This window comes from Lycium barbarum, chromosome 8 (assembly GCF_019175385.1).
Source record: "Lycium barbarum isolate Lr01 chromosome 8, ASM1917538v2, whole genome shotgun sequence".
Classification (NCBI taxonomy): Eukaryota; Viridiplantae; Streptophyta; class Magnoliopsida; order Solanales; family Solanaceae; genus Lycium; species Lycium barbarum.
The window spans coordinates 115,800,178-115,827,628 of record NC_083344.1 but is presented as its reverse complement, the minus strand read 5'-3'; the positions used below and the strand labels follow the sequence as shown (position 1 = coordinate 115,827,628).

Sequence of the window (27,451 nt, the reverse complement as noted above, 5' to 3'; positions counted from 1 at the left end):
TTGTAAACCACGAGAAACTGTAATAGTTTCGTTATGATTGTTTGAGGTAATATAAATGTGAGGTTTAATTCACAGATCAGTGTGTGTTTATGTTTAATGTGGACACTGTTTGGTATAATTATTAGGATGTGTTAGCATCAGTTTCCTTCTATTATGATTAGTGTAAGTTGATTTAATATGGAGCATGATTTAAACTTAAAAACCTCTTCTACCTGAAACGTTTTTTTGGGACAACTGATTAAGGATGTAGCCTTGTAACATGATCCTTGTGGTTATTATTGTTGTTGATTCCCATTTGCACTCTACATTTAGGTTGAGTATAATTAGTTGTTGAAACATTTTAGTTTGACTTCCCTCTGGTGGATTGGTTGCTGCATTAGGTTTTAATGTTCATTACTTTGTTAAGTACTGGAGTATCTAGTAGCCTTACTTTGTGTCGGTTGATGTCAAGTGTTGATCTTTGTATAGTTTGTTTGGGATTTACTGAATAGTAAATGGTTTAAGGGCCAAAGCAATGTTATTATGGACATGTGTAATAGGAAAAGGACATTTCATGATGTCATTCTTTCGTATCTCATCTTTGGTTCAAAAATTTAGTTCAATGCCCTTTCCCCTATCCCTTTACAACTGTTAGCCTTTGTAATACGTACATGCCCATTCTGAGATTTTAACTATAAGCTCTAAAGCATGAATTCTGCCAAAAAAAAAAAAAAAAAAGTAACAAAATGTGCTTTAAACTTGACTTTGTATGATCACATCTTTCAAATCTATGCTTCCTTCTATTCTAACTAGTTGTTTTGAATACTAAGAGGAATTCCTAAAACGCCATACTCTGTGTACTGTCATCTTCAGTGTAGGTTTATTAAGAAATTGATTTGAACTGAAATTTGCCTCAGTGATATTTGGTGTCCTCTTAAGTGTATGAGTTGTTGAAATGAAAAAGGGGTCATTATCTTTGTTTGGTTTGCTGACTTATTGCTGGTGCATTTGTAAGCTGCTGATACTTAAAATGTGTTAAATAGTAAAAGAATAGTTTCAGGTCTATATGAATGCTGTGATGAGTTTATCCTTGTTTAAGTCCATACATGTTTGTGCATTTGCAAGTGTGGGCTGTTTGATTATGTATATGTATATACATAATATATACATATATTACACATATAAATCAGTCGCCTGTTGAGATTGCTCTATTATATTGGCACGTCAAGGTCCTACTCTTGTTTATTAGTTATGTGATGGTTTATTTGGTTTCGATTACTTGTTTTTTTTTTTTTTTAGCGTGTCTTGCATATCTTCGCTACATTAATCCTTTTCTTCCCTTTTTTTTTTTTTATGCATGACTATCGCGTACGAGTCTAAGACTCGTCGTCTTCCGCAGTCGATGTTGGGCCAAGGTCCAACGAAACAGCCTTCTCTCTCTCCGTCCAGCCTTTATAGGAAAACAGGAAATCTTCTGGGCCAAAGCCCTACAGCAGCAGTGATCGCAACAGTCTAAGATGGGCTGAGCCCATTCCTGCTCGCAGCAGTTGGGCCTGGAAAATGGGCCAGATCCATTTAACTTTCTTCCCCTCTCCTTTATTTTATTGTTGTATATTATGATTTGCTTTGTATGACTAACCTTATCTTATTTTATTTTCTTAACCTAGATGAATCCTAATGAATTAGTAGGTTTAGTTTTAGTAGTGGGTAGTTTAGTTTAAGAAAGACCAACAATCAATTCCATAAATTTTACTCTCTTCTTTTCATGTTAAAACTATTTATAATGTCTAATATTTATTTTATCTGGAACAATTGATTTGCTAAATGGCATGACTATATATTTCAAGCAAAGGGAGTCATATTTTTATCATAAACGTTTCAAAACGTCACTAATATGCAAGTAAAAGTATATTTTATAAGTAACTCTTCAAGTTTTGAATCAATCATGCATATTTTTAGCTAAGCATAATTAATAAGAAATAATAAAAAAAGGAGAAAGAAAACTCACTTCCTTTTGAATCCTATTTATAAGCCTAGATTTTCTACATTGCTACATTCATATAATATAATTTATTCAAAGTTCAAAATTACTAAATCTTTTCTCAAAAGCTATTATTTATGGGCAAATTATCATATTTTATACAAATCTTATATTAAACAGCATTTTATTTTAAAGTTTAGCCACATTTATAAGTCTTCTTCAAATGACATTGTTTTCTTAACAATGCTTAAGTTTTATTTCATGCAAATTATCACATTTCCTATAAATCTTATTAAATATTATCTTTTATTTAAGGCTTCATCAATATTTTCAAGTCCCATTTAAATTTTTAGAATCTTCTTTTACACACGTTATTATGTTTTTCTACGAGTATTATTTTAAACAACACTATTATACTTTCGTCTAAAATCTTAACAACATTCATAAATCGAATTTTTTTTAAAATGGCATTCAAAGTCTCTGTTATACAGATTATTATATTTTCTGTAAATCTTATTTTAACTAACATTATTTTCTTTTAAAACTTTAGCAATATCTAAAAATCATTTTCTAAATTTTAAGCATTTTATTTACTCTCAATTAATTAACCTAAGTTTGGTCGGATAACCGTAAGTTAACGGATTCTAAAGGATGCCTAACCCCTTCCCTTTAGGATAATATAGAGCCCTTACCTAGAATCACACTGGTTAAGCAAACTATTAACGGAGGTTTAGTTTTAACTTTGCCTTAGTTAACATCTAGGTGTCCTAATTCACCGTCAAATTAATTAGGTGGCGACTCCTTAAAAAACAAAGCAATATAGGAATCACCAATACGTCATACTCCCTTAAATCCAATCCGGTTAAAATGGGGTGCGACACCATTTATGAGGCAAAAAAGAACATGCACTTGTGGCGTGGGAATACAAGGTCCATAGTTACCTTAGAGCATATTCCGGCCAATTTCACCCACTTGGTAATGAAGCTTATGGCCAAACTAGCTGTTTTCAATAGTTGCTAACAAGGATTACATCACGAAATTGGGCATTAACTCACGGAGTCGTAGACCCAATCAAATGGATGTTAGTGAAAGAACTTACTCTTACAAGTGCTCTACATGTAAGCAATATGGCCATGACAAACGTTCGTGTAGGCAAAAAGGCCGTGGTGGTACAAGCACGTCTCGAAGTAATAGAGCCTCTAGAACTTGAAGATTGTATTGTTACTGTAATTTAGTATTGTATTGCTTTGAATTAGTATTGTAATTTAATGGAATGAATTATTTTTGAATAAGTATAAACCTCGCGTATTGGATGAATTATTATTAAATAAAATATTTTTATTTGTACATTCTATTTGACTAAATAATAAAACACTTAGATCAAAACCCTATAAAAATACATTTAAACTTAAAGAAGACAAGTTTCCAAACAAAAAAACTTACTTCGGGGCACTTTAGAACCCCTAAAACGGCGATCCAAACATTTAGTTATTCTTGATGTAACGAGCCGACATTATTGTACGTAAAAAAAAGATATGAAGTCCTGTATAAAATATTGATAATTTGGGGTTTTGAAACATGACTAATCTTTGCCTAAAGTATGGAAAAAATGTGATTTTGATAGGTTTAAAAAAAAGTAGCCTTTCACGCACAGAATCTGTGCGTGAAAGGACCAAACTAAAAAAGTTACAGTTTGGTCCTTTCACACACAGATTCTGCGCGTGAAAACGTAGTTATGTTTTTTTTTCCATACTAAAAAAGTCGCTGACTCAAGGAATTACATTTGCTATACGAGAGAATTTTTTTAATCTCTTTTTTTTCAATCTTTGTCACTAAGTAACTAGTTCTCAAACTAACTGGAATACTAGTAATTAAATTTAAATTTTATCAATATCATTAATAATATTAATTTAATAAGAAAATATACTTAATTGGTGTATTTAAGGAAAGTGCAAGATACAAGTTGGATAGGTAAAAAAAGGAAGCGAGTACATGTTAAAGAAAAGTTCAAAGATCAACCTGTTTTGCGTGTCATAGGTGCCAAAAATCACAGGGCGGTTTGTTCTCTAGGTGTCATGTTCTTACTGGTCTAATTATGTTTTACACCAAAAGTCAGCTAAACTTGTGTGGAAAAAAAATGGTAGCAACGAGCCAACGACTTGTACTTATATAGGAAACCAAAATATACGAAGAGAATGGACACACACCCCCTTAGGGATGTTACCAAGAAGACACTTCTTAATGAGTCAAGTCAATACAACATATGTAGTGTAAGTGTGTCTGCAGAGGGTGGTCATGTATACGCAGCCTTACCCCTACATTGCGAAGGTATAGTAGAGGTTATTTTCGATGGATCATTGGCTCAAGTAAAGCATATCAAAAACAGTATGAAATAGAAAATATAGTAGTGAAGAAGACAAGTTGAAAATTATGGAAAAAATAACAGTAGCAACAACAAAAATGAGTCAAGTCAATCCCCGTGTATTATTGTCTTAGCAAGTTGTTTTTCTTAATTTTTGTTAATATATACACTACAGGAAAGAAGACATTTGCAAACATTTTTTTTTTTGTTGACATAGTATTGACTATTGTTTGAAAAAGTACTTTTGGCAACAACATTTTTTTTTGTTGTTGCATAAACTTTTCCCATCCGCTATTCATGCAACAACTTTTTGTTGTTGCCAAAAGTACTTTTTATTAAATTTTTGGTTTTCCCTTCTTATGTCGAATTGGATTAATAAAACTCAATCCAATTTGGACTATGCCACTTTTGCCCAAAAATTCCTCTATATATAGGATCAATTTAGGCCTTATTTTTAGAACACAAGAGTGAATTCATAGCAACCGTATATAGAGAAAACGTGAGAGAGAAAGCAGATTTTCGTCCAGAAATATTTTGCTACAGAAGTCGGTTTTAAATTATGTTTTCCGATTCGTTAACCGTTGGATCGTGCTGAAATTTGAACTGGGGGTTCTTAACATCTGGTTCTTCGATTTCAACCGTGGAGATAAGATTTTGTGGTCTGTAGCTTCAGTTTTCGAGTACGAACAGTAGCTCATTTTTTGGGGTGATTTCTCTGCTTTCTTCACTAGTTTTGGTGCTATCTTTTATGTATTGTTGCTCCGTGCTTGGCTTTGTTGTTGTAACCCTTGTTGATTATAGTGGAGCTTTTGTGGGCCGGAGGTCCCGTAGATGTTTCCTCTTCACCTTGAAGGGGTTTTACCACGTAAATTTTGTGTATCTTCCATTCGATTTATTTTTGCTTGCTGTGCTATTTTATTGTTGGTGTAGCTGCAGTCCGAATTTCCATTTGTGCTAGTGTTTATTGTCTTCTCTTGGTTCAAATAGTGTGGGAAGTTTTGACTTGGGTATTTCTTGCGTTGTTACCTCGTCATGCAATTTGGTTATTGCTTGTTTCTTCCCAACAAAGTGGTATTAGAGCTTGTGGTTTTATTTGGTTGTGTCGATTGTCTATTTGAAAGATGGAGGCAAATATGAGCAAGATGGTTTGTTTAAATGGCAGTAATGACCATATTTGGAAAAGCAAGATGAAAGATCTTCTATTTGTCAAGAAATTGTACTTACCTGTGTTTGCTTTTAAGGAACCCGAGTCTATTGAAGATGAGGATTGAGAATTTGAGCACTAACAGGTTTGTAGCTATATTAGGCAATGGGTTGAAGATAATGTTCGAAACCATATTGTGAATGAGACAAATGCTAAAAGCTTGTGGGAAAAGCTCGAGACACGTTATGCTTCAAAGACTGACAATAATAAGTTGTTCCTATTGAAACAATTGATGAATATTAGATACAAAGAGGGCAGCCCTATTTCTGATCATATCAATGATTTTCAGGGTGTCCTTGATCAGCTGTTTGGAATGGGTGTCAAATTTGATGAATAAATACAGGGACGTTGGCTTCTTAATACTCTGCTAAACTCTTCGAATTTCTTTGACTAATTAGGCTCCCAGTGATGGTACAACTATGGAATATGCTAAGAGTGGTGTTTTGAATGAAGAGATGAGAAGAAGATCTCAAGCTTCGTCTTCTTCAACTTCACACTCCGATGTTTTGGTTACTGAATACAGGGGGAGAAGTAACTTCAGAGGTCAGAATGATAGAGGCAAAAGTAGAAGCAAGTCAAGATCCTCCAGGTACAAGAATCTTACATGTGACTATTGTCACTTGAAAGGGCACATAAAAAAACATTGCTACAAGTTTAAGAGAGACCAGAAAAAGCAAAAGAAAGATGGAGATATTGAAAAATGTGTTGTTATTGTTGCTGAAAATGATCTTTTTGTTGCTTGTGGTAAAAATGATATCAATCTTGTTTGTGATGAGTCTACTTGGTTTGTGGATTCAGGTGCCACTTCTCATGTCATGCCAAAGAAGGCATTATTTTCTTCTTACACTCCTGATAATTTTGAAATGTTACGAATGGGCAATAATAGTGAGGTTAAGGTACTTGGCATTGGCACAGTTTGCTTGAAAAGTAAGAACGGTTCAAGGTTGGTTCTTAACAATGTCAAGTATGCTCCAGATGTTTGGCTAAATTTAATTTTTGTAGGAAAACTTGATGATGAGGGTTATGATCAAACCGTTGGTGGTGGCCAGTGGAAGCTAATTAGAGGTTCAATGGTTATGTATCGAGGTTACAAGATGTCTGACTTGTACTTATTTGAGGACTCCATTTGTGGTGACTCAGTAAATTTGGTGGAGAATGATATTTCATCAAAATTATGGCTTAGAAGGCTGAGTCATATAAGCGAGAAGGGGATTGATAACTTGGCTAAGAAGAATAAGCTTTCTGGAATGAAACAAGCAAAGTTAAAGAGATGTGTTCACTGCTTAGCCGGGAAACAGAAAAGAGTTTCCTTTCAGAGTCATTCGCCTTCAAGAAAGCTTGATTTACTGGAGTTGGTACATTCTGATTTGTGTGGTCCTTTTAAATTAACCTCTCGTGGTGGTGCACTTTACTTTGTGACTTTTATTGATGATCATTCTCGCAAACTCTGGGTATTTCCTTTGAAGTCCAAGGATCAGGTACTTGATGTGTTCAAGACTTTTCAGGCCTTAGTTGAGAGACAGACAGGGAAGAAACTAAAATGCATCCGCTCAGACAATGGTGGTGAATACATTGGTCCCTTTGATAATTATTGTAGACCACAGGATATTCGGCATAAAAAAAAAAAAACTCCTCCAAAGACTCCTCAGTTAAATGGTTTAACAGAGAGGATGAACAGAACTCTAGTTGAGAGGGTTAGATGTTTACTTTCAGATGCTAAGCTGCCAGATTCATTTTGTGCAGAAGTACTTAATACTGCTGCTTATGTTATCAATTTATCTCCTACTATTGCTTTGGATGGTGATGTCCCTGACAGAGTTTGGTTTGGTAAGGATGTCTCTGATGCTCATCTGAGAGTCTTTGGGTATAAGGCCTTTGTGCATGTTCCTAAAGATGAGAGGTCAAAGCTGGAAGTTAAAACTAGGCAGTGTATCTTCATTGATTATGGTCAAGACGAATTTGGCTATCGTTTCTCTAATCTGGTTGAGAAGAAACTTGTTAGAATCCGTGATGTTGTGTTCTTTGAAGACTAGACAGTTGAAGATTTTGACAAAGCTGAGAAGGTTGATTCTCATAGCAATGAGAGCTTAGTCGATGTTGATCCAGTTCCTGTGACTATTGCACCTGAAGAAAATCTTCAAAATAATAAAGATCAAGTTGATAATGAAAATAGTGGTCATGTTCAGAATTACTAGCATGATGTTGTTGATGCTCCAGTGGAAGATGATATGGTTGGCCAGCAGCTAGCTGCTATTGATGCTCCAGAGAATTCTCTCAGAAGATCTATTAGAGAGAAAGTACCTTCATCTCGTTAATCTCCCAATGAGTTTGTACTCTTGACTGATGGGGGAAACCTTGAAAGTTTTGATGAGGCCATGGATAGTGAAGAAAAAAAAGTGGTTTAATGCTATGCAAGATGAGATTAAATCCTTGCATGATAATCATACATTTGATTTGGTTAAGCTTCCTAGAAATAGAAAAGCTTTAAAAAAACAGGTGGGTTTTTAGGGTGAAACATGAAGTTGGTAACCTAGTTCTATAGTACAAGGCTAGATTGGTTGTCAAAGGCTTTAATCATAAAAAGGGAGTTTATTTTGATGAAATCTTTTCTCCCGTTGCGAAGTTTGAAGAGTGTTGCTTGATCGCTAGGATGGCGGTTTCCTCCACATAGTTGGAAGGGAGAGAATTGTTAGGTTTTTGAGTTTTTCCCTTCCTATGTGGAATTGGATTAATAAAACAGTCCAATTTGGACCAGGCCACTTTTGCCCAAAAATTCTTCTATATATAGGATCAATTTAGATCTTATTTTTAGAACACAAGAGTGAATTCATAGCAGCCATATAGAGAGAGAAACGTGAGAAAGAAAATAGATTTTCGTCCAGAAATTTTCTGCTACAGCAGTCCTCTTTAAATTGTGTTTTCTGATTTGTTAACCGTTGGATCGTGCTGAAATTTGAACTGGGGGTTCTCAACATCTGGTTCTTCGATTTCAACAGTGGAGATCGGATTTTGTCGTTTGTAGCTCCAGCTTTCGAGTACGAACAGTAGCTCATTTTTGGGGGTGATTTCTCTCATTTCTTCACTAGTTTTGGTGCTATCTTTTATGTATTGTTGCTCCGTGTTTGGCTTTGTTGTTGTAGCCATTTGGAGAACATTGTTGTAACTCTTATTGATTATACTGGAGCTTTTGTGGGCCGGAGGTCCCGTGGATGTTTCCTCTTCACCTTGAAGGGGCTTTATCACGTAAATTTGGTGTCTCTTCCATTCAATTTATTTTTGCTTGCTTTGCTATTTCATTGTTGGTATAACTGCTGCCCGAATTTCCATTTGTGCTAGTGTTTATTATCTTCTCTTGATTCAAATAGTGTGGGAAGTTTTGACTTAGGTATTTTTTCCGCTGTTACCTCGTCGTGCAATTTAGTTATTGTTTGTTTCTTCCAACACTTTTTGCAATAATAGTCAATACTATGACAACAAAAAATTGTTTGGCAACAAAAAAAAAATCATTTTTAAAAGTTTCATCATATATGTCAACAATAAAATTAAGTTGGTGTCAAATATTGAATTTTGCCAACAATATTATTTTTGTTGCCAAAGAGTTGTTGTCATTTCTGTCTTGAAGTGATAGTCTTACAGGTGGTACATTGAGGTTTCCTTTGTAATATTTATACGTCACTGGTTAAAAAAAAAAAAATCAACAGTTTGGAATCAAACATTTCATTCACGCAATATAACCTTTTTTCAATCATTTGTCTCAAAGGAAGCTCATAATATCACTTACATATAACATCTTTTTTAATCTTCGAGGAAGTTTTTGCATGCTAGAGAAGTCGATTATCAAGAGCATGAATTTGAGCATTCAAATATTCAAAACATTAACGCATTGGTGAAGTTATTCACAACATTATGAACCTTGTTATAAGCACTTCCACAATCCATATACGGAACAATTGGAATATTCTCTAACAAACTAAAGTTCTGTCCAAAATTACCATCTCATCCAGAAGTACTATAAATGACTCTAGAGAAGTCGATAAAACTATACATGTATGTGACTCATCGTAGGAAATTGGGAAAGCTTAACCGCGAACGAAAGGAGAAGTTCCAAATGGATGGATAAGTGGGACCCTCTTAAGTCTTAACTACCAGCCCTACGCTTTCATCCCCACAATTGCCAATCAGCGCCCCCCACCCTCACCACCCACGGGGGTCTCCAAGAAAATAACAATTAGTCCCACTAAAGTTATTTGAAAGTAAGTTTCCCACACATGTTACAATTTATATATGCTTTTCTTGTTAAGTTTGTTTTGAGAAGAATGGCATTTTTTTTAGTTAGAAATACTTCAATTTTAAATTTTTTTCATATTATTATTAATACCATGCTCTTATCGTCACAAAAATCTCGTGGTATGATTACAAACACAATTCTACAAGGGTACATTTAATTTGTGCCAAAAGTTTGTTTTCTTTTCTGAACTTCGTGTCTTGTCAAATATTGTCATATAAAATAATTGATTACAATAACAAAATATTTTTAAAACGATAGGCGATTGAAACTAAGATTACTTGTTATTAGCACACTTTAGGTAAGTTAATTAACATTTAATAAGACTCTTTTAGTTTGATTAAAGATTGTACGTTTTTAGTGAGTAGTGAAATAACACAACTATAACATACTAAGTGTAATTACACAAGTGGAGTCTGAGAATGGTGATGCGTATGCAAATCTTACCTCTACCTTGTGAAGGTAGAGAGGTTGTTTCCGAATAAAATAAAACAATGAATATCGGATTAGTTTTGAATTGGGAGGTAGTTGTTGCAGCAAAAGATGAGAAAAAAATTGCAAGTCTGAAAACTTGTGATCACAACTCACTAAGGCAAAATCATTAGTAAAGCAAAATTACCAATGGCAGCATCAACAGCCACAGTACCAACAACTTCAAACTTTACCTTCTCAAACTCTCATTCCATTATCTCTAGCCTTTCCCTGTTCCAGCACAAAACTACTTCATTTTTGTGCACAAAAAACAACATAAAGAGAAATTGTAGACATGGTGGAATAAAGTGCATGGTCTTGGAGAAGAGTAGTGCAGCAGAGGCTACAAAAACCAAGAAACATAGTGTGTATAAGCTTGAGACATTAACTAACTGGCTGTTGAAGCAAGAACAAGATCGGGTTATTGATGCTGAACTTACCATTGTTCTTTCGAGTATTTCTATGGCTTGTAAGCAGATTACTTCTCTGGTTCAGAGAGCTGGCATTTCCAAACTTACTGGAGTTCATGGTGCTGTTAATGTTCAAGGAGAGGACCAGAAGAAGCTTGATGTTGTCTCTAACGGGGTTTTAGTTCTTTTTTCCCCCTTCAGTTTAACCATTTAGTATCTGAAATTTACTAGCTTGACTAATCTGCATTCTTACTGAATTGCGCACTAAAGGGTAAAGTCCTCCCTGGGTTCTTCATTTTCAAGGCTCGAATCTGAGACTCTAGTTAAGAGTAAAGGCTGATCCATCAGAGCTTGGTGGTGCCTCCAAATTAATAAGATCATCTTATGTTGCTTTACAAGTGTGATTTTGATTAACTTCTGGAGTAAGGTCGAAAGTTAGATAAAATTTCATGTTTTTGTGGAATTCAAAATTATTAGATAAAACCAACCTTTGTGTTTCAAATTTTTGTGACCCTCAGAAGAATGACATTGAATTATCTCTTTCAGACAGAAATAGTAATCCTAACTATCTAACAATGATATTAATGTGTCAAAGATAGAATAATGTATATACTTTAAAAGGGAGTAATAATTATGTGTAGGAGGGAATTTGCTATTAAGATCCCTAAACAAGCAACAATCTATTTATGTATTCTAGCAGAGCCAGTTACACATTGAATCCCTCTTCTACTACCTTGGAACGAGCTTATAGTTTCTGCTCAATAACATTTCAATAGTGGTATATTTTCCGAAAGAACTTGCCCCTCTTGGTATGAAGGCCGCATTTTATCTGAAGCTTTCCCGTTATAGCATAATATTTTAGAAAGATTAGTGGATTAGTTGTCAAGGAACACATGTATGCTTTTGTTTATTGCTTTGTTGCTACAGGGGTTCGAGGTTTTTGCAGTAAGACGTTAACATAGGAAGTTGCTATATAAACTTTGAGAGTATTAGTATTTAGTAGTATGGCATATGCAGCTAGATTAATGAAGATTGATGCTTATGGCTTGAACAGGTATTCTCAAATTGTCTAAGGGCAAGTGGCCGGACAGGTATTATAGCATCAGAGGAAGAGGACGTGCCAGTGGCAGTAGAAGAGAGTTACTACGGGAACTATATCGTGGTGTTTGACCCTCTTGATGGTTCATCAAATATTGATGCTGCTGTATCTACAGGTTCTATCTTTGGTATATACAGTCCAAATGACGATTGCCTTGTTGATCTTGAAGATACCACCACGGTACTAACCGGAATACCTATATATCCTTTCTTATCTAGAATCAGTAGAAGTAGGATTCTTATTGTCATGCTTGTTATATCTGCTAGATACTTCCTATGATCATTTTTGTCTATCTAGTTATGAATTGTGTTAGAATGATTAATTCTCTGGTGCCTGAATTTTTAGGGATTTTTTCATATTTGGCCCGCCAGCCGAAATTAATTACGGTCACTTGCTAAAAAATACAAAACATATACACTAATTATGTATATTATATGTATATTTATACTTAATACACAAAACCTATACATTTGCTAGCTATTTTGTAAGTTAGATAACCAAAAGGCATTGAACTATAATTATCTCAATTTTTGGTTCGAATAGTTAATCATTGAATACACATGCCCAAATTGCAGCTTGACACCGTGGAGCAGAGGTGCATAGTGAATGTGTGCCAACCAGGGAACAACCTTTTAGCGGCAGGGTACTGCATGTACTCAAGCTCAGTGATCTTCGTGCTCACGTTGGGGAACGGAGTCTTTTCCTTCACCTTGGATCCAATGTTTGGAGAATTCATTCTGACTCAAGAAAACATACAAATTCCAAAGGCTGGAAAGATCTACGCATTTAATGAAGGAAATTATCAGTTATGGGATGACAGGTTGAAGAAGTACATCGATCATTTGAAGGACCCCGGTCCTAATTGTAAGCCTTACTCTGCCAGGTATATTGGCAGTTTGGTTGGTGATTTTCATAGGACTCTTTTATATGGAGGTATTTATGGCTACCCGCGAGACAAGAAGAGCAGGAACGGGAAGTTGAGGCTTTTGTATGAGTGTGCCCCGATGAGCTTTATTGTGGAACAAGCCGGTGGCAAAGGATCTGATGGCCAACAAAGGATTCTTGATATTCAACCGGTTGAGGTGAGAACAAACTGACCCTTTCATCTGCTGCCAACAAGCAAAATATGTTAGTTAATTTGGTTTCTTTTGTTTCTATCTTTGCAGATACACCAACGCGTTCCATTGTACATTGGAAGCACAGAAGAAGTTGAAAAATTGGAGAAGTACTTAAGTTAATACAGATACGAAATCAAGGGACTATTCAAGTTTGTTTTGGTGACTTTTTAAACTATTTTAATCTTGTAAACAAACAAAATACATGAAGAGCTGTAAATTTGTATATTACTTGAAAGAAATTCATTTCACACATCTAGGCACAAGGCTTAATTATTATAGGTTATTGGAAAGCTTTGCAGTGATTCAATTCAATATACAATTGGAAATGGTGCTTATATGCCATACTTTTTCATCATTTTATAAGCATCGAGAAGCCTTAGTGTGCCTCGGTCTTGCGGGAATAGAGTTGGTGACGAGTTCAGTTGAGAGAGAAGCCCAAAACAATTGAATACGTCGAGACAGCATACAAGTATTTTTTGTCCCTATTTTGTACCACCTTAGTTTTTTGAGAAGCCCGAAATGGTTTAACTTAAAACTTTTAAGAAGTAGGCTAAGAATAGTGATAATATGTTCAATAGGCTAAGAAGTGTTTTTTACGAGTTTTACCAAAATATTGGCTTTAAATAACATGTTAAAGATTATGAGCCTTCAGCATATTTTAAGCAATGAATTAACTCAGCTCAAAACTTTTATTAAGCAACATTGATGCCTTATATATCCAATGTTGAGGACATGAATTCACAGTACCTTATTAGTAAAGCGTTGCAGTTAAGTAAATTTTAAGCAGAAACATGAAAAATCTATCATGGTGCTGACGATTATCCTCTCCTCTAAAGGGCTTTTAATTTTCCCCCACTTTCTCTATTAAGTCCAAATATTTCATCCTCTCTTTACAATAAAGCATTTAGAAGTGAAATCATCTTTCTGTTGGGTTTGTAGGGACACCATTTTCATCCCTTGAATTTCAGCCGCATATCTTTTGATCTTCAAGCAAGTTGCTCATTACTTTTTTTGATACTTTAGATATTATCTTGACAAATCATGTTCTCACAATTGTCAAAAATGAAAAGATAAGCAGGCTACCCCAGTTGTCAATCCTGATAGAGAAGAAAGAAATGGCTCAAGCAATTCCAAGAATTACTTGGAACACCAAATTCTCAAGCTCTTCTTCCATTGCTCATCACTTTCCTAATTTCCATCTCCTTCCCATCAATATCAAGAGATCACAACAGCTCCTCAATGGCAATTTCAGTTCTAATTCAAGAATTCGCTGCAAAGCAGCAAGCTTGGAAGGAGCAAAAACAGCCCCAGCACAGATCAAGAAACCGAAAAACCGATATGAAATGGTTAACTTGACAACATGGCTATTGCAGCAAGAACAAGCAGGCAATATAGATGCAGAATTAGCCATAGTTCTTTCAAGCATATCATTAGCCTGCAAACAAATCGCATCGCTTTTACAAAGGTCCAGCATTGTTAACCTTACTGGAGCTCAAGGCACTGTTAATATCCAAGGTGAAGATCAAAAGAAACTTGATGTTATATCCAATGAGGTTTGTTACTTTTTTACCTCCCACAATTAAATTATTGTGAAATTTAGTGCACTGATCAGTAAAAATGTTATCTTGAGTGTTGTAGTTGTTCTGCAATTGTCTAAGATCAAGTGGGAGGACAGGGATTATAGCATCAGAGGAAGAAGATGTACCAGTGGCAGTTGAAGAAACTTATTCTGGAAATTATATTGTAGTGTTTGACCCCATTGATGGATCTGCTAACATTGATATTGCCTTAACCACAGGATCAATTTTTGGAATTTATGGTCCAGATCAGCAATGCCTCGTAGACTATGATGATGATTCCACTACAGTAATTTTCTCGCTATTCTAACATGAAATTAAAGTATAACAACTACCATGCCTCAACCCAAGCAAGATGGGATCTGTTATATGAATCATCACTATCCGATATTCTATAAAATGAAATTTTAAAGCAATAATTCTTGGATTTTCAGATTGACCAAGCCAGGGAGAAGTGTATAGTTAGTGTTTGCCAGCCAGGGAGCAATTTAGTAGCAGCAGGGTATTGTCTTTATTCAAGTTCAGTAGTCTATACAATCTCGGTAGGAGACGGAGTTTATGCATTTACTCTAGATCCAGCATACGGAGAATTTGTTTTGACACATGAAGATATCAAAATACCAAAGGCTGGAAGAATCTATTCCTTTAATGAGGGAAATTATGATCTATGGGATGAGAAATTGCAGAATTATATTGACCACTTAAGGCAACCAGGTCCTAATGGCAAGCCATATTCAGGGCGTTACATAGGTTGTCTTGTTGGCGAAATCCACAGAATGCTGTTGTATGGTGGTATTTATGGCAACCCTAAGAACAAGAACAGCAAAAATGGGAACTTGAGGCTCTTGTATGAGTGTGCCCCGATGAGCTATATCATAGAACAAGCTGGTGGCAAAGCAACAGATGGCACCCAAAGGATACTAGAAATCATGCCTGAGCAGGTAAATTCAAAAACCTCCACTCAAGGAAAGCATAAATCAAGATTTTATAACGACAATTATAGTTGAAGATTGAATACACAGTTACACACCTGATTTTAGGTGGTATAATATAATGATAAGAGTCCAATTCCTTTCGGTGATCTAATTAACAAAATAGCAGGCATATGTATAGGTCTTGTTTATTAACTATAAACACACATATAGTATACATATAATATGCATAAATTATACATGTCAGTAGATAGGTTTTGTAAATTTTGGGTAGCTCACGTAATTAATTTTGGCTGACGGGCCAAAAATTGAATATCCCTAACAACAGGCGGCGTAATGTGGATGACGGCTCAAACATCATGTTAGTGTCTTGTTGGTGAGCCCATAGGACGTTAATTACTTTTCTTCGTTGCAGATACATCAGCGAACAGGTATTTTTATTGGAAGCCCAGAAGAAATTGAGAAGCTGGAAAAGTACCTTGCCTGAGAGCTCTCATTTTATGTGTCATCTGATGTGATGCAAGTTATTTACAAGATATTTTAGTGTATCAAAACTGACAATGTACCTAGAGGTTTCTATGTTAAATCAAATCCATCCCATATTTTACAGATGAATGAATAGTCAAAATCTAAAACATAAAAAGGTAATTCGATTGGGTTTCATAAATAAGGTCAGTTGTGATGAATTTAGCATGCCAGCCTCCATATCCATCTGTCGGAAAATTTAGTCATTTCTTGCACACAAGTTCTAATGTCTCGAGCTTCTATTACGCTTAACTGCAAAGATGTAAATGATACATAATCAGTTAGTCTTGTGGCCTCTAGCAGCTCTCTGTACAAAATAAAAAGTAAATCTGAAAGTGAAGCAACAACCACATACCAGGACTTAAAAGTTGGATACGTTTCGTAACAGATTTCACAGTTTTCACAGTATCTGGACCTGAAAAATCAATGACAAATTGAAAACCATTTCAGCACTTCCAAATGGAAGAAGTTTACATCAAATTGCACAGTCAAGAATTCCCTTTTACCTAGTAAACTTGTATCTTTCTCTGAAAAGACTTCAGTAACTGTAGATGAAATCTGTGATGTTATTTGGTTTGCATCAATGTTGACATTTCCAGACTCATATGGTGACCTGCTCATTAAACATTAGATGAAAACTTACATTAAGGAAGCAAAAAGAAAACCTTTTTTTCATGGACAGAAAAGCAAGAATGTTTACCCTGAAAAGGAATCTGGAGAAAAGTCCAGTTTGTCCTGGCAAGAATAATCAATCCCTTGTCCATCAATGTCAAAATCACGCAGCAGCTCAGAAAAACTAAAATTCGCACCGAGAAGATCTAAGTTAGGTAAATCCAAGTCAAAAATATCTCCTTCCTTAACAAAATCAGATGTAGAAATCCTGTCAGGAACTTGTGGTACTTCTGAACTACTTGGAATGTCCGAGGCATCAAAATCTAACCTACCTTTTACTTGATCTCTCTTCACAGACCTATTCAGGTTTGCTTTAACTGGTGAGGAAGTTGAAACACAATGATTTCTCTCTATGGAATAGTATCCTATTTGTTTGGTGGGGGTCAATCGAATTGTCTCTGAAGAGATTATAGTGTGGTTACTCGACAGTAGATGAGAGGGAGTATCTTCTTTGATCGAAGTTGCTTCTGAACAAATTTGAACCGGAGAGATAGATTTGTCAGTTTGGGATGAAGACTCTATTGGAGGTGTCTTAGGGTCGGAATAATTAATTATAGGGGTCAAAATGTTGTTATGCTCATCATCTGTAGTTGCTTGTGGCATTGAACTAGCACCTGCAAGGACTGACTACTCAGTGATCACCATAGTATTTATTAAGACATGAGATTCATATTAAGTCTAACTTCAGTAAGATTTACCTTTAAGTGGCAACTGATTGGTGGGTGACCGTGTACGAGATTTCTTGGCAGCTACTATGGCAGCATCTGAAACCTCCTTGGACCCTTTTCTTTTTGAAGTTGTTGGAATGGAATTTGGAGTAGAAAAATTCATGTTATCAGCAGCAGTGTTGGAAGGTATTGATACTGATATTAGGGCTGGACTAGTGTATGCAGAACAATAACCTGATAAATTTGACAATGATTAATCACTACCAGAGGATATGTCCAAAATAATGGGACTAAGAACAGACTGTTTCCTGATTCTTGCATATAATGAATAATAGGCATTCATAACATGGAATAGTAGATCTTATATGTGCGCCTTAAACATCTTGTTTGAAGTTAATACAGAGATTATCTTCAGGTCTTAAGGATTTACAAATATAAGGCTGTCTCCATATCATGTAGCTCCAGTGATGTCAAAAATGAGAACACCCAAAGTGTTTCCCAAGTGTATTTATGTTGAAAAATAACATTAAACAAATGCCAAATTGTGAAGAAAAATACCAGTACATTCTGTGCGGGACCTAGAATTGCTTAACAAATTAGAACTCAACAATCTGAAGAAAAAAAGTTATTTTGGTGGATGCAGTCACTGTAGGCAAAATATTGGAGCTACTGGCTCACAACTATTGAGAAAACCCCTTGAATAAATTTGGCAATTTCCTTTTTTTCCACTGAACAGAAGGCAACAAGTATGGACATTTAGCACTCTCAAACATCCCATATAACAAAATTGGTGATATCATTCCTCCATTGATCAAGAAATTCAATTTTTGGGAAGTACCATAATTGCCCAATAAGAAGGGTTTCAATTTTTCCATATGAACCATTTTGAAGACCTATTTGATTCCAACAAGTGATTGCAGAGTTGATCATTCACCATTAGACGGCCAAATGACTACAAGATCATCAGTCGACTTTACCTCAATTCACCATTTTGAACCTTGTACAAAAGGTTTTTCCCTACCAGCTCATTCTACCCATACCGTAGTTGAATTGCCTAAAGGAGAATTTTGTGTCTTTCTAGTCAGTAATGGAAGCAATCATCCCTAATCCCTACCCTTTTAAAATAAGAGCACCTCGCTTTGGCCATTCAAAAGGACTCAATTCTATGTCCAAATATCACATAGCGACAAACTCTACTTTCATTACAGTATTTCTGAACAAGTTCCTAGATAACAAGCCTATTGAAAAAGTATAAGACACACATCAGCAAGTATATGTAACACTATAGTGAGAATAGTTGACAGAATAGAAACCTGCTGAAATTGGGGGAGACCCATTAGTTTGTTGGACCACATGAGCGCCTAATTTGGGCATTGAAGAAGCAACAATTGGGGGAGGTGGCATCACATTTGCACTTGCATTGTAACCGTTCATAACTTGTTGCATTCCCTTTAGCAAATTCTGAACCTGCACTTTTTCTTGCTCTAGTAACACTTTCTGCTCTTTCAAACATATGTACTCATCCAACATTGCTCCTAAACTCAACAAACTCCTTGGCGCCTGTTAAAATATCACAAAACATAAAAACCAAAAAAAATAACTATAAGAAAAACAAATCAACCGAAAAGGTAGACCTCTCATTATAAGTCACTTATCACTCCAGTCCAAAATAATTGACGATCTAAGCTTGGCACATGGATTAAGGAGTTCACCTACTCATAAAATTTAAGAATTTTTTTACTAAATAACCTTAATTATGCTCCTTTTTTTTTAGGTTAACATAAATATCATTAAATTAGGAATGTGTCAAGGACAAATTTGAAAAAGAGAATTTAATACCTAAAACATTAATTATTTTAGATCAATTTTTAAAGACTAAAACATTACTTATTTGAACTCGCAACAGTAATACATAGCCAGTAACAGACCCACAATTTAAACACCATGGGTTCTAAATTGAAAGAATGGGTTCTGAAATACATCTTTCAGTGCGGGTTTATTCACCCTAGAATTTTCGACGTAACAGATAAATTTATGTGTAAAAATCCATTAAAGTCACAAAAACCCATAATTTCCATTAATTATATATATATATATATATATATATATATATATATATATATATATATATATATATATATATATATATATATATATATATATATATATATATATATAATGGATTTAATGCTAAAAAAATTTAAAGAATGAACCCATAAAACTTAAATACCGAATCAGTCTCTATTTTTGGATCTACGAGTGTATGTGAAAATGGGTACCTCATGGATGGGCGATTTAGAAAGGAGATGAGAAGCTTCAGACCGGAAGGTGTTGCGGGTTTCATCGAAATGGTTGTCGGAAAGGTAACGATCAACTATGAAAGCAATTTGGACAGGAGTTACTTTTCCTTTGCCTATGTTTTCTGTTCTTCTTGGTTTTGTTTGTTTTCCCATTTTCACTTTCTGCATCTAAGAAAATGTGTGTTTTGGAGGGAGAGTGTAGTGATTTATTGGAGTGGTCAATAAGGAGGGAACGTGAAGGTGGCATTATAACAACGGCGGGACTATTTGAAAAATAAATTGGTGAATACAAGTTGTAAAGTAACAAAAAGGGCGGCAAAACAACAAATGAGTAATTATTCCCTCCGTTTCCAATTTAAGCACCATTTTTTGTTTTTCGATAGTCAATTTGATTAAATTTTGAAGCTAAATTAGATTATATTAACTTAATATTTTAAAATTAAAATTTATATATTTTAAAACTATATGAAAAGTAATCTAATTTGTAACTTTTCTCATATCAATTTGGTGAAAAAATATATCTTAAAATGTTGGTCAAAGTTCATACAGTTTAAATCTCATTGGGACACGGGGAGTATTTATTGTTAGGACCTAGGGGTAATGAATTCTTTTTCTTTTTCACCGATAGGTTCACATGTATAATTTAAAACTCTATTATCCCTCCGTTCCAATTTGTTTGAAAGTTGACCAGTTTGAGAGTCAAACAAATCTTTCTTTGATTGCGATTTTCTTCAACTCCTTTTCATATATTGTGAATTATTAATTATGCACTTATAGTACTTTTTATATAGTTTTCAAATATGTAAATTTTATTATAAAATATTCAAATAATCTATATTTAAAATTAAGTCAAAGGAAAAGTTATTTGACTCCTCAAACTAGTCAATCTTCAAACAAATTGAGACGGAGGGAGTACTAATTTACTATGATTAGTTTTTAGTAGTTACTTGAATTAAAAACTATTTTTTGTGAACTTTATCTTATTGTATGTGATACAAAAACTCGATTGAGGACCCATAAATATAGGCAAAATTTTCATATTAATCTCTTTGGATTTTTTTTTTTTTTTAGAGAAAACGAAATTAGCATTAACTAAATATGATAATATTCATACAACATACATCATCCACCAGCCAAGATTACAATGAGGGAAAAATAAGTGATCTAACTTAATTTTAAACTTACCATTTCGAAAAACAAATAATTAACCAAAGAATCAAGAGACAATAATTTTTCATGATCTGAGGCGACGAATCACGACATGGAAGTAGGTGCAATCACAATATCAAATTGATGGTGTGAACCAAGTCGGCAGGGAAAGAGGACTTAATGATAATTCACGACAAAAATAATCAATTTTCCATCTTTAAGATTGTAAGCCCTCATATCTCTTCCATCACTATCTTTCTCATACTTAATCTCCTCGCACCAATCATTGGTAAGATATAGTGTGATTAGGTTTACCTCCTATAAACTTAGAGGTGTCAATGGAACTTGCTCCACCAAGGCTCAAAAACAAATTGTTGAATCTCCCAAGATGATAATATCCTTCAATTCACCTTAATTACATCTAATTCACACACTTCAAATTTAAATATCTAACGCCCATTTTCATGGGATAATCAACGAACAAATAATAGTTCACCAGATACCTCGACCAGGTAAAACTGAACTAAGTACTAACGAAATTTATCTTTCAGCTCACAAGCAAGTGTGGCTTTACATTTGGTTGAGGACCACCACACCATGTCACAGAACAAATTGCCCCTCATAACCCCTCCCCCCCCCCCCCCACCCAACCCCAAAACCCCCACCTCCTTTCTAATATCAGTTTTAGTCCAGCTGAGATCTTTAAATTGCCAAATAACCAAACAATAAAGTAGGAAACTACTATAATACATAATCTGATGTAGCAAGACTGACAGATAAAACAACCTTATCCATATAATTTGATTGTATATGCCACGGTGCAAAGTCATCCCTCTAATGGAAAACACTTTTAACCCTCGAGTTTGTGGGAGGAATATGCATGAAATTTTCTTCGTGGGAGAAACGAGAATAACCATAATCATCATTTTTATCAGCCAGCAAAAGCAAAGGGAAGTTGGGGCGAATATACATCAACATTATCCTTGAATGCAGCAGTTCGCCACGAACAATGTAACTTACAGAATGCTAAGTTTAGTAAACACCTTTTTCATAATTTGTGTAATTAATTTCCAAAAACCTGCTTCAGTAGCCAATGACGCAAGTGCAATTTCATTCTCCACATTCAACAGTGCCTTGGCTCATTCAACCAGTGAGCCGCAGCCAATTTTGACATGAACTTTCTACTACTAATGTGGCTAGAGGTCTATAAACAAGCAACTTCAAGGTACCAACTACGAAAAGCACATATATAAACAAAAAAATTGAAATAGAACAAGACAGCAGAACGCATACACAGCTATGTAATAGAGCACTAGAAACTTCATATTCATAAAACCAAGGTAAGTACGATTGAACACCACAACCACCAGAAACAATTACTACTGTTACAATACTACAGATTGTCTTTGACACAAACAGGAAAATTACATGATAGCACTGAAGCTATCAAGACATATTACATTGCCATTGCCAGAAGACCATCAACTGGAAATTGTTGTTTGGCATCGTCCAAATTAAGCCTCATTGATATCCTCTTCATCTTCCTCATAATACTCACCCTCCTCGTCAGCGGTGGCATCCTGGTACTGCTGATACTCAGAAACCAGATCATTCATGTTACTTTCTGCCTCGGTGAACTCCATTTCGTCCATTCCTTCCCCAGTGTACCAATGCAAGAAAGCCTTTCTCCTGAACATAGCAGTGAACTGCTCGCTCACACGCCTAAACATCTCTTGGATAGATGTTGAGTTCCCAATGAAGGTAGATGCCATCTTAAGCCCGGTTGGTGGGATATCACAAACAGTTGACTTTACATTGTTTGGAATCCACTCAACAAAGTAGGAAGAGTTCTTGTTTTGCACGTTGAGCATCTGCTCATCCACCTCTTTCGTGCTCATTTTACCCCTGAACATAGCAGAAGCGGTCAAGTATCTTCCATGACGTGGGTCAGCTGCACACATCATGTTCTTGGCATCCCACATTTGTTGGGTAAGTTCTGGCACTGTCAAAGCTCGGTATTGCTGAGAACCACGTGAAGTCAATGGTGCAAAACCAACCATAAAGAAGTGAAGCCTTGGGAATGGAATTAGATTCACGGCTAATTTTCTAAGATCAGAGTTCAACTGCCCAGGGAAACGCAGACAACAGGTGACACCAGACATTGTAGCTGATATAAGATGATTTAGATCTCCAACTGTTTCATTCAAAAGAAAGAGTTAAGAAACAGTGAACATTATTATGGTGGAACATGATCAACAATAAACAACAACAATCAAACATATATCTTCAAGTGTTGCATACAAAAAAAAAAAATTGACAAGAAATAGCCAGCATAAAGATGGAACGTGGTCCACAATAAGGGTGTGTTTGGTATGAAAGGAAATGTTTTCCTATTTTCCCTTGTTTAGTTGTACTAAATATCTTGAAAAAAGTTTTCCTAAGGAAAATATTTTCCTCAAAATAAGAGAAATTGTTTTCCTTAAAATTTGAGGGAAATTCTAAAACCACATAGTGTTCTGCTTTTGAATATATGCAAAAGCTCTTAAAAATGACATTTTCCAACTTGCGTACCAAAAACAAGAAAATGAATAGGAAGAAAACATTTTTGGTCATACCAAACACACCCTAAGTGACGGCAATCAAACAGATCAGGTACATAAAAATGCAAAGGAGATGCTGAAATGTCTTACAGCTTGGGGTGGTAAGCTTTAGGGTTCTGAAACAGATATCATACAAAGCCTCATTGTCAAGGACCATGCATTCATCGGCGTTTTCAACCAATTGATGCACAGATAAGGTAGCATTATAAGGCTCAACAACAGTGTCCGAAACCTTAGGTGACGGAAACACCGAGAAGGTAAGCATCATTCTATCGGGATATTCTTCTCTGATCTTGGAGATCAAAAGCGTTCCCATACCAGACCCTGTTCCTCCACCCAATGAATGGCACACTTGAAATCCTGAAAAAATCAAACAAAGGTAACAGATCCATAAAAACAAAGGATTTTTACAAAAAAATACACAACCCAACATAATATATTAGACCTACATAGCCATATTATTCAGTTTAAATTTGTATAATCAACTTTTTATTTTCGGAACAGTGCTTATAGACACGGTATACACAAAGGTATTTTCACAATACAACCCAACACAAGAAATTACACCTACATAGTCATATTTTCAGTTAACATCCGAATAATCAACTTTTTTTTCGCGATTGTGCTTATAAACAAGGTATACAACATTATAAAACATTAAACAATTACTGTCAACAATATGTCCACCTTGTATAAAAGTGTACAAAAGAGGTGTTTAAAAAAAACTGGGCTAAACCGGGTAATAATTAAGGAAAACTGGGGTAAACCAGGTAATTAAGGAAAAACTGGGCTAAACCGGGTAAAAATTACGGAAAACTCGGCTAAACCGGATAATTAACGACAACAGGGCTAAACCGGATAATTAAGGGAAAACTGGGCTAAACCGGGTAAAAGTTACGGAAAAACCGGGCTAAACCGGGTAATGAAGGAAAAACTGTGCTAAACCGGGTAATAATTAACGAAAACAGGGCTAAACCGGATAATTAAGGGGAAAATTGGGCTAAACCGAGTAAAATTTGCGGAAAACTGGGCTAAACCGGGTAATTAAGGAAAAAAACGGGAAAAAGTTACGGAAAAACTGAGCTAAACCGGGCAATTAAGGAAAAACTGGACTAAAACGGATAATTAAAGAAAACAGGGCTGAACCAGGTAATTAAGGAAAACAGGGCTAAACCAGGTAATTAAAGAAAAAAAGGGCTAAAATGGATAATTTAAGTATAAACCGGGTATATATACTTTCTCAATGGACAGAGCGCGGTTTTCCCTCACAAAAAAAATGCACACAGTGTTGGACCAAATGCCTAACAGAAGATTTCAAACCACAAACCTTGAAGACAATCACAGTTTTCAGCTTCTTTCCTGACAACATCAAGAACAGCATCAATTAATTCAGCTCCTTCAGTATAATGTCCTTTAGCCCAATTATTCCCAGCACCAGATTGTCCAAAAACAAAGTTATCTGGCCTAAATATCTGTCCATAAGGACCAGATCTAATACTATCCATAGTCCCAGGTTCAAGGTCCATTAAAACAGCTCTAGGTACAAATCTGCCACATGTTGCTTCATTGTAATAGACATTGATTCTTTCGAGCTGGAGATCGGAATCTCCGTCGTAACGGCCTGTTGAATCAATGCCGTGTTCTGCACATACAACTTCCCAAAACTTGGCACCGATTTGGTTGCCGCATTGTCCGCCTTGGATATGAAGGATTTCACGCATTTTTGGAAACTGAGATCGGTTAGAGAAATGTAAGAAGAAAAATGTGGAGAGAAGAGATATATGTAGGGAGATGGGAAAGGGGGTTTGTTTTATAGTGAGGTTAAAGAATTTGAAACAATTGCATGGTTTGTCCTTCAAATGGGATGATTCTAATTTTTTTACCCTTTAAATGGCTTGTTTTTAATTTTTGTCTCGTTTGGCCATAATTTTGTAGTTGAAACTTGAAAATTTGAGTATTTGACATTGTGATTTTTGAAGTTTGAAATTATATCTGGACATGCATTTTTCTTGAAGGAAAAGTTAAATTTTTGTGAGTGAAAGTGAAATTTCCCTCAAAAATTGATTTGAGTCAGTCCTGTCTGAGCCAGTTTTTGGAACTTAAAGTTGTGTTTGGATGTGCATTTTATTTGAAAAAAATTAAACTTTTGTGAGTGAAAGAGAAATTTCTCCCAAAAACGGGAACCAGTTTTTGAAACTTGAAAATATTTTGAAGATAAAATTTTAAAATATGATCAAATTTCATCGCAAAACAGATATTTGAAGATAATTTTCAAAATCTAATCTAAAATCTATGGCCAGACACTAACTTATAATTAGCGGTGTATAATTACTTTAAAGGCGTGAGACATAACTTGAGAGATATAATTATAGAAAAATATAAACTTAGGCCGTGCAAACAAATTATTTGTCTTGAGGGACTAAAATTAAAGACTACCACAAAATAGGGACAAAAGTGCAAATGACCCTATAGATTTTTCACTGTTTGAAAGGCTTGGATTCGTTTTGTACAAGGATAAACATAAATAGTCCTAGAATAAGAATAAAGCAATTCCTTATCCATTGTTTGGTTAGTAATCATGGGATAAGCTATTCCGGGAGTAAAAAGAGTGCTGGGATAACTTATATCTATCATAGAGTGGAATAAGTTATCCCGAGATAAGGAAGAAATCTTTTTTTTTTTAAATTATCCAATGTATAATACTTTTAGTTCAACATATCAAAAAGTCAATAAAAAATACTCCAGAATAACTAATACTTGTATAATTTATTTCAACATAATTAATTTCAGTATAACTTATCCCAGCGTAATTTGTTTTTGAATCGAACGACCCTGGTTGACGGATGAGCTGTGCCTTAGTAACGGATAGCGGATTTGCGGCTCAGATGTATTTATTTGTTTTTCTGAAGAGTCCAGATATATTATTATTTTTATACGATCATGTCTAGGAAAGAATTTGAAATTTGAAATATATGGGGACCCAGCTGGACCAGGACTACAGTAAACGTCAAGGTTATAAGTGTGACGTTGATTTTTCTTCACAACTTTATCAATGGACAATGGGTCATTTATTACATTCACGAAGTCTAAGAGATTGTTCAAAACCGAACCGCTATCGATAACTCAACCGCAAAATTAATTTATTGGCTTAATGGTATTGCGTTATCGGATCAGCGATTGAGAAATGGATTAAAATTTTATAGTTATCTGCTTATGGGTGCGGGGGCGGATTACTCAATTTTCTTATCGGGTAAACCGTTAATCCGTTAAGAATTTGTCATATTTATATTCTTAGCCCTAACAAATAAAATATGTATTGTGATTGTAATTTGTAAACCTAAAGCTAAAGCCTCAACCTAAAATATGTATCTCTATTTCTGTTAATTGTGAAACCTGGTTGTTTTCTATCAAATAGTTCATTCCCTGTTTCTTGTTTGCCTATATTGTAGTTTGCTAATTTTCTTGGAAAACTGTTGCTACTTGCTACGGTATTTTTACTAATATTGAATCCAACATTTCAATCTTCATGGTTATATTCCTATTCCTTTTTTTTTTTGGAGGATATCAATATCTTCTTTATAACCTATAAGGTAAAAATATTACATTTTGAGTCACTTTAAAGGCAGGTAATTTCCTTGACTACATGTGATTTTATCATTCATTTTTCTCTTAGATTTAACCGATACACCGCCCGATAACCGTCCGATAATTGCTAATCCGATACCGAACCAACCGATATCTTATAGGTTGGCTAGCGGATTAGCACTTTTAAAAACCGATAACCGCTAAGCCGAACCGTTAAGCGTAATTATCCGTCCAATCCGCCCGATAAGCAGCCCTAATCTGCACAGACTTTTCAGATTGATATTAATCTCTCCTATAGTACTGCGTGATATTTCAAGTATTCTCCAATGAGTTTTGTTATAGCTGAAAAGGTGTTTGGTTATCCTTTTTTAAAATTTATTCTTGTTTGTATGAGTGAATTCTTACATAATAAAAAAATCATATTAAATAAGTACAATTTAATTAGCGATAAGTTAGTGAAAATACTTCTTACTTTTTATGAAAGAGTAATTTTTTAAGGGTATGTCCAAATTAAAAACGTCATATTATGGACCA

At 35.0% G+C, this 27,451-nt stretch overlaps 4 protein-coding genes across 5 annotated transcripts; 2 read left to right on the top strand and 2 right to left on the bottom strand.

Moving 5' to 3' along the window:
- Window positions 1-10,319: 10,319 nt before the first annotated feature.
- On the top strand, window positions 10,320-13,272 carry LOC132606825 (fructose-1,6-bisphosphatase 1, chloroplastic-like). Its single transcript, XM_060320468.1, has 4 exons — window positions 10,320-10,867; window positions 11,747-11,971; window positions 12,367-12,873; window positions 12,958-13,272. The coding sequence occupies exons 1-4, from the start codon at window positions 10,433-10,435 to the stop codon at window positions 13,027-13,029; spliced, it is 1,239 nt and encodes a 412-aa protein (XP_060176451.1). The 5' UTR covers window positions 10,320-10,432; the 3' UTR covers window positions 13,030-13,272.
- A 552-nt stretch (window positions 13,273-13,824) lies between these two features.
- LOC132606824 (fructose-1,6-bisphosphatase, chloroplastic-like) lies at window positions 13,825-16,033 on the top strand. The gene is made up of 4 exons (XM_060320466.1): window positions 13,825-14,462; window positions 14,548-14,775; window positions 14,921-15,427; window positions 15,834-16,033. Exons 1-4 carry the CDS (start codon window positions 14,025-14,027, stop codon window positions 15,903-15,905), a joined length of 1,245 nt encoding a protein of 414 aa, XP_060176449.1. The 5' UTR covers window positions 13,825-14,024; the 3' UTR covers window positions 15,906-16,033.
- Window positions 15,980-19,818, bottom strand: LOC132606823 (uncharacterized). 2 transcript variants are annotated; one of them, XM_060320464.1, is made up of 7 exons: window positions 19,563-19,818; window positions 18,597-18,843; window positions 17,314-17,517; window positions 16,644-17,238; window positions 16,450-16,556; window positions 16,299-16,358; window positions 15,980-16,195 (listed from the first exon to the last, which is right to left on the bottom strand). In XM_060320464.1, the coding sequence occupies exons 1-7, from the start codon at window positions 19,749-19,751 to the stop codon at window positions 16,167-16,169; spliced, it is 1,431 nt and encodes a 476-aa protein (XP_060176447.1). In that variant the 5' UTR covers window positions 19,752-19,818; the 3' UTR covers window positions 15,980-16,166. The 2 variants fall into 2 exon arrangements, with proteins under 2 accessions (XP_060176447.1, XP_060176448.1); XM_060320465.1 differs by having other exon boundaries at window positions 16,644-17,229.
- A 2,216-nt stretch (window positions 19,819-22,034) lies between these two features.
- LOC132606822 (tubulin beta-2 chain-like) lies at window positions 22,035-25,122 on the bottom strand. Its single transcript, XM_060320463.1, has 3 exons — window positions 24,660-25,122; window positions 23,423-23,692; window positions 22,035-22,926 (listed from the first exon to the last, which is right to left on the bottom strand). The coding sequence occupies exons 1-3, from the start codon at window positions 25,051-25,053 to the stop codon at window positions 22,247-22,249; spliced, it is 1,344 nt and encodes a 447-aa protein (XP_060176446.1). The 5' UTR covers window positions 25,054-25,122; the 3' UTR covers window positions 22,035-22,246.
- Window positions 25,123-27,451: the final 2,329 nt, after the last annotated feature.